The 13898-nt window shown below is 41.5% G+C and overlaps 1 protein-coding gene across 1 annotated transcript; it reads left to right on the forward strand.

The window, feature by feature from the left end:
* The first annotated feature begins 178 nt into the window (after nt 1-178).
* On the forward strand, nt 179-12928 carry NUP54 (nucleoporin 54). Its single transcript, XM_010170818.2, is given in 13 exon segments — nt 179-227; nt 230-451; nt 2570-2653; nt 2789-2923; nt 3614-3843; nt 6533-6720; nt 8080-8276; nt 9976-10030; nt 10479-10572; nt 11099-11206; nt 11574-11693; nt 12052-12162; nt 12506-12928. Coding segments are annotated over 13 exon segments (1722 nt in total). The 3' UTR covers nt 12635-12928.
* The last annotated feature ends 970 nt before the right edge of the window (nt 12929-13898 follow it).

Raw genomic sequence — 13898 nt, forward strand, 5'->3', positions numbered from 1 at the left:
TATAGCTTTGAAATAAGATGGGAAATACATTAGCTGCTTTATATGCAGTATGGTTAAAAATTTACATTTACAGCAGTGATGTAGGGAGAGCGGGTTAAACAGAAAGCTTTTAACTGTCCTCCTTATGTCTAATAAATAATGCTTAATGCCAGTTTATATTTTACTCTTGTTTTTAACTATGCCTGTCTTGTCCTTAGTGATGAAAAAATATTTTAGCTTTTCTTTTCTGAACCTGCTTTTTACTTAGAACTAATGTTACCTTGCTCTTTTTCTGCTTCCCGCTTGTCAGGATTTGGTGGGCTTGAAACTACAAACTCCACTGCCAGTGGGTTTAATTTTGGGGGTTTCGGATTAACTGCTAATCCTGCAGTGAATTTTAATATTGGGAATTTCGGTGTTTCCACTACCTCAACTCCACCATTCAATTTTGGTAACAGTCTGGCAAGTGCAGGTAGATAACGCATAAGTCCTTGTTCTGTAATAAATGTTAATAGCAGGGGTCCAAGAATTACCTGAAGACTGGAGGTAAAAGCTCTGAGAGTGGAATGGCTTTGAAAACTATAGGCTTGTAGGGGTTTTTGCCTCTTAAATTCTCAAGAAATACCCGTTGTCAAGAAGTACCTGTTGCCAGAAAATAACCACGTGCCAAATACTCAGTCTCTGAAATGGAAATGAATTGTGGTAACCTGCCAGTCTGACCCAGTCTAAAATTGAGCCTTGATTACCTAGCAAAAGAGCAACGACAATTCTCTGTTGAGATATCACCAACAATTACAGAGCTGGTCCCTAACACCACATTTCCCCACCTGAGATTCTTGGACTACTGCCGTCATGTTTGTCATCTTCCCCCGTGTCTCCTCATTGGTCTTCTGTCGGCTGTCATGAACGCACTACACCTCAATAGTTTCTGTGGAGAAACAAATTTTATACGATCAGCACAAAATGAACAGCCCTCGCTGTCATCTCTGTTTCCTAAACGCCCTTCTGCACCCATCCCAGGCGCTCCTTGCGAGGTTCTCCGCGCTTCTGGGAGGGTCTCCTGCGTGATGTCTGTGCTGGGTATCGATTAAGAAAACCATTCACGGCCCCCCATTTAGATCCATCCGTTCTGAGCGATCGGCTGATGATAATTTCAAGTTAAATCTTTTCCATTCCATATAAAAATGATGAGCTGTTTGGATTTCTAAGGCTTTTACTCTTGTAGAATCAGCCCACGGGGTCTGGTTGCCGCTGCTCGTATAGGAGTTATATTCATTCCACAGTGTCATCGCTCCCTGTGTTAGCACACTCTTACCTGTTCCATGCACTCGAGGGATCTGGTTTTGGTTTTATTTGGTGTGAATGCTATTGGACTGTATTTCTTTACCTGAATTTGAACTGCTCCAGAAGACAACTTGGATATTTAATTTTGTTTAGCAATTTGCACTCTTAGATCCTTTTTTAAGAAAGGAAGACTAAACAGTTGTGAGTACAAAACTACCTAAAAATTGTGTCATCTGACAGTACTCCAGCTAGGGTTTCACTCTCGGTGGTAGGACTGAAACTTGCATGTTGCGGAGAACAACTTTATATATCCACTCTCATTAAGATGTTTGTTTAATGAAAATAAAATGTGATTGCACGTCAGCTTTGGTTTAAGCTTTTTATTTGGTGTGTATACTAGAGGATTGTAAGTGTAGTAGGTCTTAAGAGACTTTTTTTTCCCCTTTTTTTGCTATTGACATGTGAATTAGCAGTCACAGTGTCTTTTTGACAAATCTTTTGTGGCAAACTGTCTTTCTTTATTTGAATGCATGTAAAACCAGTTTGGGGCACCTCTTCTAAGGGTGCAAACGTGAAGATGGGTTTCTGTGGAGCTCAGGCCCTCACTCAGGTCTCCACCTGCTAACCAGTGACTGGTTTGCCTGAAAGTTTGAGGAAGGCTGATTGCTTTTGCATTCTTCTTCCTCTGATAGTGGTTGAACCTCAGAAAGAGATTTAATGGGGATGATGATAGGGAAAGTAGGCTTAAAAAAAAAAGACCTCGTAGAGTTTTACCTGTGTGTGGCAGGAAATTGTTCCTGTGACAGCATTCCCATGTAGGCACAGCAATTGTGTGCACCCCAGCCTCAGGCTTTACCTGATTGGTTTCTGGTTTTGCTCTGAAGAGGTTAAGAGTGTTTAAAAAGCTCACTAAACATTAGATCATTTATTAAACACACAGCAACAACTTGGACTAGAAGTATTCCTGAGAGTGAATCTCAGAAACAGTATTACTAGTCATGTCTGTCACTAAGGAAAGCATATCCTGCTGGTAGAGGAGCAGGATGTTAGTTAACTGCTGCTTTTTTATTTGCTTTCTTGACACACCATAGATGTATTGGCAGTTTGGATCATCTTTTCTCCCCCATTTCCTCAGAGAATGAACTCAATACCCATGATCCATGTGAACTACGTGCTTGTAACATAATACATCCATCTGTCAGCACCTCTTCATGACACCCCTCGAAGCGTGCGGTTTACTGTCACGTTATGCACAGCTGCTGCTCACAACGTGCCATCTGCCTTACTTGCAAACTTTGTTTGTTAGGTGCATTCGGAGGATTCGGGACAACTACCACCACTGCGGCTCCAGCATTTAGTTTTTCTGCTCCTACCAACACAGGCACCAGTGGTAAGAGAGCACAAGTCTGAAAGTATTTGCTTTAGAGTGAACAGCAGGGCATCAGCCCTTCACAATGATGTTTTGCATTTCACAGGTACTGTTCTCCTTTTTTTTTCCTCAACAATTCTTTGTTTATTTCCCCAGGGCTCTTTGGCACTACCCAGAATAAAGGCTTTGGATTTGGTACTAGTTTTGGCACAGGAACTGGAACTGGCTTGGGTAGTGGGTTGGGAACTGGGCTGGGCTTTGGAGGCTTCGGTACCCAGCAGCAACAGACCAGTAAGTATGGCCTGCTCTTGATTTCATGTAAGCCCTTCCTTAGCAACGAAAGCATAAGGCTGCAGTAAGGAGTGGGACAGAATTGCGTTCTCAAAGGAGGCTGTTACACTTAACTCTTGATTGATGGAGATGGCTCAGAAATCTGGCTTTTGACATGCCTACATTTGCAGCCCTTGCCTTTTTCTTAAACTAGAGCTCAAGCAAGTTGCTGAGCTTGTATTCACCCCTTTGGTTTGGCAGCAGTGGAAAGAGTAGTTGTAGAGTTGATGTTGGCAGTCATGGCATTACTAGAAAGGGGAGAAAAACAGCGTTGAATTTAGTTTAAATGTTTAGTTGGATAGTGACCAGCTCCAGGCTCTGAGTACACTGAATTTATAATAGCAAAACTACCCTTCAGATTCAGATCTCAAAGGTCCCAGATGATGCTATGGGTGAATGTGGATGTCTTGTTTAAAGAAAAAATAATAAATCTTTTATTCTGATTCAGCATTCAGGAACTTCTGTTGCTAATGAAGATTGGGTGTAAAAAGGCACTTTTAAAAAACATTATCTGATACAAAATTGTGTATTTATTTTGCTTCTCAAAATGTGACAAGACGTGATACCAATGACACACGGATGGTACATGTTAGCAAGTGAATCTCTCGTGGTTGCTAAAGGAGTTAATGTGTTTTTCTTCATCCAACACAGCATTAGGAAGTGGCTTGTTCAGCCAACCTGCTCAGACACCCGCCCAGTCAAACCAGCTCATCAATACAGCCAGTGCCCTCTCCGCTCCCACACTCCTAGGAGATGAGAGAGACGCTATTTTGGCAAAATGGAACCAGCTCCAGGCCTTCTGGGGAACAGGCAAAGGGTACTTCAACAACAACATCGCCCCCGTGGAGTTCACTCAAGAAAACCCCTTTTGCAGGTTTAAGGTGGGGAATTGTTCAGCTGCCACAAACAGTTCTGAAGCAGTTACTCTGCTTGCTCAGTTGCTCAAGAATGTTAAATCAGATTTTCTTACTGTTAAGAGTATTCTGAAACAGTATTCTGTGATAGCATTCAGACTAGGGCGTGTGTGGTTGAAGCAGATGTCTGGAAATGAGTATTAATGTGTATTTGTTTAGGTTACAGAATTAGAGAAACTATTTAAAATAACCTCCACATCTGAAAGGAACGAATGTTAACATCTGGAATAAGAACTTCAGGGTCTTTCTTCATCGCTTTGCCTACATTAGAAAAACCCTCTCTGAACCTGGCCCTTGGATGCCATTTTAAATACACCATCCTTCAGCTTTCTTCTGTCTTTATCCTTGCCAGTGCTAAAGCTGACTCCATTCCTTCTATGGTATCGTCAGCAGTTCCCAATCTCGCTTCTCGTGTCAACAAATAATATGTAGCTCTTCATCCTCCGCAAATCTCACGCCTGCTGACTTTCTTGCTAAGCTTCAGACTTCAGAGTGGATTTGGGTCAGGCGTGGTGATACCCTCCTTTCCCAAGCTGATTCTTTTGAAGTGCAAACTTTCTAACCTGAATGTAGGTTAATACCTAATTAAGACTAATTTTGATTATGCACATTATGACACTTTTATAAAATCTTGGCAGCAACTGAGTGCCTGCCTAAGAAATGTTTGGTTTCTGTTACCAAACAGAACTTTTTTAGGTGTTATCTTGAATATTGTGGTGGTTTAAAACCACAGGTGCTTGCTCGCCACCACCACTCCCCTCGCCACCACCGGTGAGATGGGGAGAAAACACATAACAAAGGGCTCGTGGGTCAGAATGAGGACAGGGAGGGCTCACTCACCAATTACAGTCATGGGCAAAACACACTTGACTTGGGGAAGAAAAATTCAATTTAATTGGTTAACAATCAAAAAATTCCTAAGAATAAGTTACGCAATGCAAAATGGGTTATTTTCAAGTCTCATTTACCAAAAGGAGGAGTTTTCCTTTCAAGTTAGGCAGTGCCACGTACTAGGTTTGCTTTTGTCCCTGTGGCTTGATGGCATTATGAATGTCCCTATTACTAATGCCATTATAAATTCACATGCCTTAAGTGAAATACTCCAAAGTTCAGTGCATGCTAGCAGTGATGGATGCCTATGAAAAACAGTGGAGAAGTTGGTAGCACAGGTATCAGAACAAAGTGTCTTAAGCTAATTTGGTTTATTGCCTCTGTAAGCATCAGATGTCTGATAAGAATGAAGCATTACCTGAAGGGTTTCACAGGTGTTCAGGGAATCCACTTGTACACAATTCCAGCTCTAGAGCAAATGGGAAGCATGCAGAACCAAGGCAAGTGTGCTTCTAAGGTATGTGAAGTAAACAAAGTAAAAAATCTCTTACTGTTTGCATATACTTAATTTCACAAGGAAATTGTGAAATATTTTTTAATTAATTTTAAACCCAAATACCGGAGGAGTCTTGTATGAGTGGTCTTAGCACAACTTTGCACATGATTAGATTTCATCTTCTGTGTACAGGCAAGTCTTTCCCCAGAGTGTGGGCCTCTTTCACAGCTATGAAGGTGAAAGGGATGCACTGAAAGAACAGCAGGTGATTGTTTGAAAGTTGGTTTGTTTGGGGTTTTTTTTGGTGTAGGGTTTTTTTTGAGGCCTCAGAAAGATGGCTTAAATCATGTGCAAGTCAGCCACGTGCAGTGTCAGGGCCTTAAAAAGCACCTGCTGTCACCAGTGATACGTTGGTGCCACAGTTCATAGGCAAGATGAGCTGAAAAGTGCCCATCCACTTGTGCTTGTCATGAGTTAACAGATCAGGTCTTTCTTACACATCATGTGGAGTTTACACAGGAGTCAAGAGGGGATTTTTTTTGAGACGGGGAAAACGTGCTGTTACTTAGCACAGATGGCAACAAGTGTCCCTGTATTAGCTGATGATGTTGAGTTAAACATCTCGCCTTCCTACAGCTTTGTCACAGCAAGGATAGAGACAACATTAAACTTCAGAAGCAACTGTACAAAGAGAACATGACATTTGTTAACTGTACAAAGAGAACATGACATTTGTTAACATAAGGAAAGTTGGCTCTCCCAAATTCTGGTGAGATGACCTTACCTGATGCATGTCTTAGCTAGTAGGGATGTTTGTGTCCATGCTCTGATTTGTACTGCCAGGCAAAATCTGTCCAGATCTACAGAAGGAAAATGCTAAGAAGTCCATACAGGTTTATGGTTGGCTTATCTTTCAATTAGGTTATATCAGTAACTGTTTTTCATTCAGAGATCTGAAAATGTGATGTTGTAAAACTCTTCTCGAACCGTAGGAATTTTTCTGTATTCAAGTCTGGTCCTCTGGTTCCTTTTGTAACTTAGAAAAACTGTAAATTTGTAAAATAGTCCAGACTGGTATCAGCATGGGGAATGGATACTTACAAACTTTTTGTAAAAATCTGAACTGCTTCAGAAGCTGCTCTACTGGTGGCCTTGTGAGATAACATTTTAAAGGGGGATTGATTTTTATGTTTCAGTATCTCTGAATACATTATAACTTAAACTTTGAACCAGTTGCTCTAAAAAGTGAGCAGATTAGCAGCTCACCACCTTCATGCCACATAGCTTTTGCTAAGTGAAATATCCACAGCTTTTGTTGTTTATTTGCAGGCTGTGGGTTACAGTTTAATGCCCAACAACAAAGATGAAGATGGCTTCGTGGTCTTGGTCTTCAACAGAAAAGAAACAGATATTCGAAGCCAGCAGCAGCAGCTCGTAGAATCACTACACAAAATTCTGGGAGGAAACCAGACCCTCACTGTCAACGTGGAAGGTGTTAGAACGATGCCAGATGACCAGTATGGGAACTTTGATGCAGTTTTGCCTTTTTATTCAGTATTGCATGTTATAAGGGGTTGATGCTCACTCTACTTTGCCTCTCTTTCTCCTTGATTTTATATGTGTTCATCCTGAGTTTGATTTCGTGTCTCTCATTCCTTCGTGTTGCTTTTTCTTAAGGCTTTAAGTCCAGTATCTTTCCTGTGTATGTTACTGGCTTTTGCTGGAGTGCCCAGCTGAGGACCTCAGCTCAGGAAATAGGCTTCTCCAGACCCTGCTCAGCAGCAAGAATTGGAGATGAGGATGCTAACCATGAGGGTGGGATAAGTACTTAGTATTTTAGGAGCTCTGTGGTGTTCTTCACTTGGTCACCTGAAAGGGCATTGGGGTGTATAGCAGTAGGGTGTTTGCAGTGTTTCATATGGCAGATGTTTGTTTCCGTGGGAAAGCTGTTCCAAGGCTAGCTGAGCAGGCTTGTTCTGCATGTGTTATGTTAGAGGGCTGCCTGCTTTGACTTGTTTGGGGGCCTCAGACTAGTCTGCCTGAAGTATTTCAGCACCCTGATGTTTCTGCTTCTTTTTACTTTCCCACAGTTTGGTCATTCTTTTTTAAAGACCAAAGATTTGAGGTTATTCTTAGTGTAGTACAAATCACAGAATCACAGGATGTCGGGGATTGGAAGGGACCTCGAAAGATCATCCAGTCCAATCCCCCTGCCAAAGCAGGAACCTAAATGAGATCACACAGGAAGGCGTCCGGGCTGGTCTTGAATGTCTCCAGAGAAGGAGACTCCACCCCCTCCCTGGGCAGCCTGTCCCAGGGCTCTGTCACCCTCACTGGAAAGAAGTTTCTTCTCAAGTTTAAGTGGAACCTCCTGTGTTCCAGCTCACACCCACTGCCCCTTGTCCTACCATTGGGCATCACTGAGAAGAGCCTGGCTCCATCCTCCTGACATTCACCCTGAACATATTTATAAACATTAATGAGGTCACCCCTCAGCCTCCTCTTCTCCAAGCTAAAGAGCCCCAGCTCCCTCAGCCTTTCCTCAGCAGGGAGATGCTCCACTCCCTTCATCATCTTGGTGGCTCTGTGCTGGACTCTCTCCAGCAGTTCCCTGTCCTTATCCCTGAATATCACCATATAATACAGTTGTTAAAACTGGGAGGGGAAATGTAATTTTGCAGGGTATTTACAGCTTTCCTCTTTCTGCCTTGCAGTGTCAAACCCTACATTTTCTGGTACTTTATATCTCAGTTAGCTAAAGGAAGTTAACAGTCAGCTGGGAGAAGCGGTAACTTTGGTTTAGAATTGTCCTTTCTTGTGTTAGTTTCTGTACAGTGGTTGCCTTTTTCTGACAGTACACATTTTGCCTTGCTCAGGACAGAAGTGATCATCTATGTCGTGGAGCGCTCGCCCAACGGTACTTCGAGGAGAGTTCCTGCAACGACCCTCTACGCCCACTTTGAACAAGCCAACATAAAATCATCCCTGCAGCAGCTGGGGGTCAGCCTCTCCATGGCCAGAACAGAGCTTTCCCCAGCACAAGTCAAACAGCTCCTGCAGAACCCTCCTGCTGGTACGTGGCTTTTTTGGGTCTCTTGGGGAAAATGCAGGTGTCAGCCCATTGGAAAACGCTTTTTAAAACTACAAGAGTTGCCAAGGCATTCTGGCATACTGACGTAGTGGTTTTAATTACAGCTGCTTTTCCCTGTGTACTCCACCAAGATAGTTATGATTTATCAGTAATATGCCACACAACACCATACTGTGTGATTTAGCCATCATAAATCACTTCAACTTGTCCAAATAAGGAAAAAAAAGTTAAATATGAGAATAATCGTGTCCTGTATTGACTTCCTTGTTTTTGAGGGGGGTCGCTTAGCCTGTATACGTGGCCACAGGTAGTACTTGTACAGCTTTGTTTTAACTGTAGCTAAACTTGCTTTGTTAGTTTATTGTAGCTTATTCTCTAAGTCTATACAGTATAGCCTGTAGCACTTGTACTGAACTCCCTGCAGTGGATCAGGGAAAGCAGCCTGTGGTTTCCAGCAGACAATATGTAGCATGTTCAGTAAGACCGCAGCATTTAAAAACACAGCAAAGGTTGTGATATCTGGATTGCCAGAAGAACTTGGGCTGCTCTTGCAGAAAAATTAGAGACAAGCAGCAGTGTCTTCCAGCTGCTGCGGTGTCGGGGAGAAGTAGTTGCTCTGTGCACAAGCAAGTTGGCTTTCTTGAATATCAGAGGGGTATCATAAGGCCTGTGTGACAGTGGTTGGGCACAGCTTGTTAGTCCGTGGCTGAGAAGGAGGCTGAGTTTATGGGCTGGCTAATCAAGCAGTAAGATGTGCAAGAAGAGGTGTTAAAGGTGAGCTCTAGAGAAGCAGTCACACCAGGAGAGATGACTTTTGGTATAAAAGGTAGTGTGTTTCATCAGGAATGACCTGGAGTGTGGTGCAGTGAAGAATGTTGTGGTAGCTGGTTGTTCTGGTCTCCTCTTCAAGCTGGCCTGAAATTCTTAAATTACCAGTGATTTTTTTTACTTTTTGCATGTCTCTCTGGTCAGAAACTCAACTGTTTCCCTTTCAGTATCGTCTTGGTTTTTTCCTACATGCCTAGGTATGTGCATTATATGCCCTGATCTGTGGTGAGATTTGAAGAAGGTGATAACTTGGGTCATGATGTTGATGCTGATCATGTTGCAGGATGATTAGGCTGCTTTTATTTTTATGTATTTACCCAATGAAGCAGTTCGTGACAAAATAAGCAACTGTTCTGTCAACAGATAAAATCCTGAAGCACATCCTGTTAGGAACCATGATAATTCCTACTTGGATTATTTTGTCAATTGGTTTGGTACTTTGATCATTTAATTACTGATTTTTAATTTTTTTTTCTTTTTTTTAAAATACCATAAGCAACTTGAAGAGGAAAGATGACCCCAGTGTGACATACAGTGGAAACAATGGGAGTTTTTCCCTTTTGAGTATGGATTGTCCAATTTGATCACCTATGGGTTGTTCTTTCCCATTCCTTCAAGCCAGTAGAAGTACTTGGCAGCCTTTTGGACTGAACCTGCTGCCACAGTCCAGGAACAAGACTTTTAAGAACTACCCTTGTTTAATTAACCTTAAATCATATAACAGTCGTTCAGGTCAGCATAGTTCATAGGGTTTGGGTATTTTCTAGTATTTGTCATGTTAAACAGCTGTAAGTTGTGATATCTCTTCACATCTCTCCATACTAAAAATGTGTTTGTTTGGGTTTTTTTTAAGGTGTTGATCCTATTATATGGGAACAAGCCAAAGTTGATAATCCTGATCCTGACAAGTAAGTCTAATAGTTCATCCAACTATTACACAGAGACTTGGAAAGGAGAGAAATCCATAATCTAGTATAGTACCCTTCAGGTAACTTGTAAGAAACTTACTAGTGAATAACTTGTCAAGTACTGAAGCAGTGAGGGTTACTAGAAATGCCTGTCTAATCCCTGTACCCTTTAGGCACTTAAGAGTTGTCAGGTTCAAGAGCCTTCCTTGCATGATTTCGAGTTGTGGTGTGGTTACAAATAACTTAGGCTGATTTCTTTATGAAAAAGGAACAGGTTGTTAAGAATAGTGAGGACAGTAGAACTTAGTGCAACAAGATATGTTTATATATTAACTTAATTAATAATAGGTCAAGATCAACTGTAAGTTCAGGTTATATTCATAATTATTACTCCATACCATGTGTCTAATATAAAAATGTGTTGTAAGAAATATTTATATTCTCGTAGGCTTATTCCTGTGCCAATGGTGGGTTTCAAGGAACTGTTGAGAAGATTGAAGGTCCAAGATCAGATGACCAAACAGCATCAAACTCGATTAGATGTAAGGTTTCTCATATTTATCATGACTGGCTGCCGTTGACAAAGGATGTGCTGTTAAACGAGCCTCCCCCCATGCTTCCTGTGTGTTGAGAAGTTAAACTGGAACTATGTGCATGGGGCTGTTACTCTTATCACTACTTCTTAAAACATTTCTTAATTACATCTTCTGCCCAAAACCAGAGCGGTACATTTAGGCTTTTGGTTTTATGGGTTTTTTTTTTCCCAGATCCAAGCTTGCTGTGTTGTTACAGGCTAATTCAAACCAGCTGAATTAAGTTGCACTGTCTCAGATTCTAATTTGGGCACACAGTTTTCTGATGCCTTCTGAAAATACAAGTTGTATATGAAAATAAATAGAAACCAGAATAGTAGGGGTCTAGTGAAAAGCTTTCTGAAAGCATCTTTGGCGAGGCCACTCAGTTGCTGGATGGAGTACTGTTTTGAAACTCCTGGTTTGAAATCAGGACTAAAGTGTTCTGTTACCAGAAACTCTTTATGATTTTTAACTGACTGCATCTCCTCTTCAGATAATATCAGAAGATATCAGTGAGCTGCAGAAAAACCAAACGACAACTATGGCAAAAATTGCACAGTACAAAAGGAAACTGATGGCTCTTTCTCACAGGACATTACAGGTAACACGGATGGTCTAAACAACTCGTTCTGACACGCAGTCTCTGGTGCCAGAGCACAAACTGAGAGGGGGCAGGGTGACCTGTGCAGTCTTGTGCATGAAAATGAAATTCTGACTTAATCTAAATGGTATGACTTTAAGTAAGAGGCGGAGCTGTTTGGTGCGCAGGACGTCTTACTACTTTGAGAACCTTCTCTGTCACTTAGAAGTTACGGGACTGCCCTGAGGTCTCAGAGCAGCAGACGACATGACAGAACAAATCCGATGAGATATGTGCTGGAGGAAGGACAAAAAGACATGTGGATGGGCTGGTGGGGACAGAGGTGGGCAAAGCTTGCTCTAATGAACCTCAAAGGTTTCTTTTATAGGTGTTAATAAAGCAGGAGATCCAAAGGAAAAGTGGTTATGCCATTCAAGCAGACGAAGAGCAGCTTCGTGTACAGTTAGATACCATTCAGTGTGAACTTAATGCACCTACACAGTTCAAGGTGAGTAGTTCATAGAATTATACCAACAACTGGTTTTTTGCAAAAAAATCTACAAAAGAATGTAAGTTTTCCTGTGCATGTACATATGTTGTGGAAAGCTCTTGCAAGTCCAGCAGTGTTACTAGGTTGTAGCACCATGCTCTTTGCTGCGTGACTGATAGGTATTTAAGTATTTTGAGTTCTTAAAAGTGTTGGAGTTACTTGCCCTTTGCATAGCTTAAAAATAAATAAATAAAATAAATTAAAAATGACATGAGTGGCAGTGCTTCTTGCCCTGGTGACTCAAGGAGTGGTACATGCTGGAGCTCTGACAGATGTAGATGATTTGCATTTGATGGAAGCCTGTTTTTCTTCCCAGGGCAGACTGAATGAGCTCATGTCCCAAATCAGGATGCAAAACCACTTTGGAGCAGTGCGGGCCGAAGAGCGCTATTACATAGATGCAGACCTCTTGAGGGAAATCAAGCAGGTAAGTCTTACTGGGTAGAATCCTGAGATACTCTTTGAACTTGATAATTTAACCCAGCTCTGCACTAACGTGGAAGGTGCATCTAGAATGTCATATATTTTTGTAATTGTTTGATGATGAAGTCCTTTTTATTGTCGTCGGTGACAGTGCATCAAGGTGTTGTACAAAGCCAGTCTATGGGTCTGGGCTATTAATGCAGAAAATGCTGGTTTTCCTTCCAAAGAAATGGTGCCAGGCTTTTCAATGTGCCAAGGCCACCGGACATGGCAGCTCTGAGAAATATCACTTAAAATCTGTGAAGTTGAACTATGGTCATGCTGGTTTTTAAACTCTCTGTCTGCAGCATCTGAAGCAGCAGCAAGAAGGCCTGAGTCACCTAATCAGCATTATAAAGGATGATTTGGAGGACATCAAACTTATAGAACATGGGCTGAACGAGACCATTCCCATCAGAGGAGGAGTCTTCAGTTGACAGGGTGGGTGCTGCTGGGCTTACACAGAACACGTTCCTCGAATTCATGGGTCACCTTCCAAGGCTAAAACTGTTGAGGTAAAATAAAAGGCATCTACGAGCAATGGGATTTTGGCTGTTATCTTTAAAATTAGCAAAGCCTCTTCTAAACTTTTGAACTTGACCTTTGGAAGGTTTCTATTTTATAAAGCTGTATATGCTTTAATAAAAGAGGGAAAACTGAATCTGTTCAGATACTGGTTTACTATAAAAATATATATGTACTATTGTACATTTTCTTCTTTTTCTTTTTTTTTCCTTTCATTTTTTTACAACAGCATTGTCCTAGAAATGCAGTGCTGAGGGAATTGTTCCATTTGTGACTTGGTTTGTGGCAAGCTTAGCCCGCTTCCATGTTTTTGTCAAAACAATCAAGTAACATCATTATGTAAGCAGCTAATTGACATCATTACAGATAGGTATGTTGCTGTAACTATGTTGGTCTCTGCCATACCAGTAGTTTACTGAGGGAAGCTGCAGATGTTTCCAGTGTCTGTCCTTCCTTTGGACTGTAAGGATCTGAAGGTTATGTTTTTATTACTTTACATATGTGAATTATACAAAGCTTTGCTGCCCCTTAAGTAACAACAGAATGTCTAGACGTTGTCTTCTGCCTTTTTTTAATTGCTGGAGAGTAATAAATTCAGTCTGACTTTGTAATAATTTGTGCGTGGCGTTGGATTTTTCTCAGCTACAGCAGCAAAGCAGTGAAACTGTTAAGAACTCCAGGTTAACGTGCTTCACTCTCCTCCAGGCACTGCAGGTAACAGCTTATCAAACCCGATGCCACAGAGCTGTTGGCAACCTCAGTCCCTAAACTAAAACACAAGGTCACATCCCTTCGATGCTAAACTGGTACCAGCTTCTGCAGAACAGGTGGCTACTACTTGCGTTGGAGAGACAGCTTCCCCCTGCCCCAAGTTGTCTTTTTTCCTTATTACAAAGGTCATTGGAAATAACTGGAACAAAAATACATTATTTTGTATTTCAAACTCCTCTGCAGTAGGAGTTTGTACAGCAGAAACAACTCAAACAGGGTAGAGACAATCACTTTGGTCATTAGCCACCAAAAAAAAGATAGAAAAATAGGAATACAGGGTCAGTATATTAGAGCCTATTGTGCATGTGAGAGAGTTTGGTTTTGGAAGCATGGTTCCATCAGTTGAAAAAAGTATATGTGGGACTGTAATTAAGAGAGAAAAGGTTTAGTTTATTTTTGGAAGCA

Source organism: Antrostomus carolinensis, unplaced genomic scaffold (assembly GCF_000700745.2).
Source record: "Antrostomus carolinensis isolate BGI_N321 unplaced genomic scaffold, ASM70074v2 scaffold16286, whole genome shotgun sequence".
In the NCBI taxonomy this organism is placed as follows: Eukaryota; Metazoa; Chordata; class Aves; order Caprimulgiformes; family Caprimulgidae; genus Antrostomus; species Antrostomus carolinensis.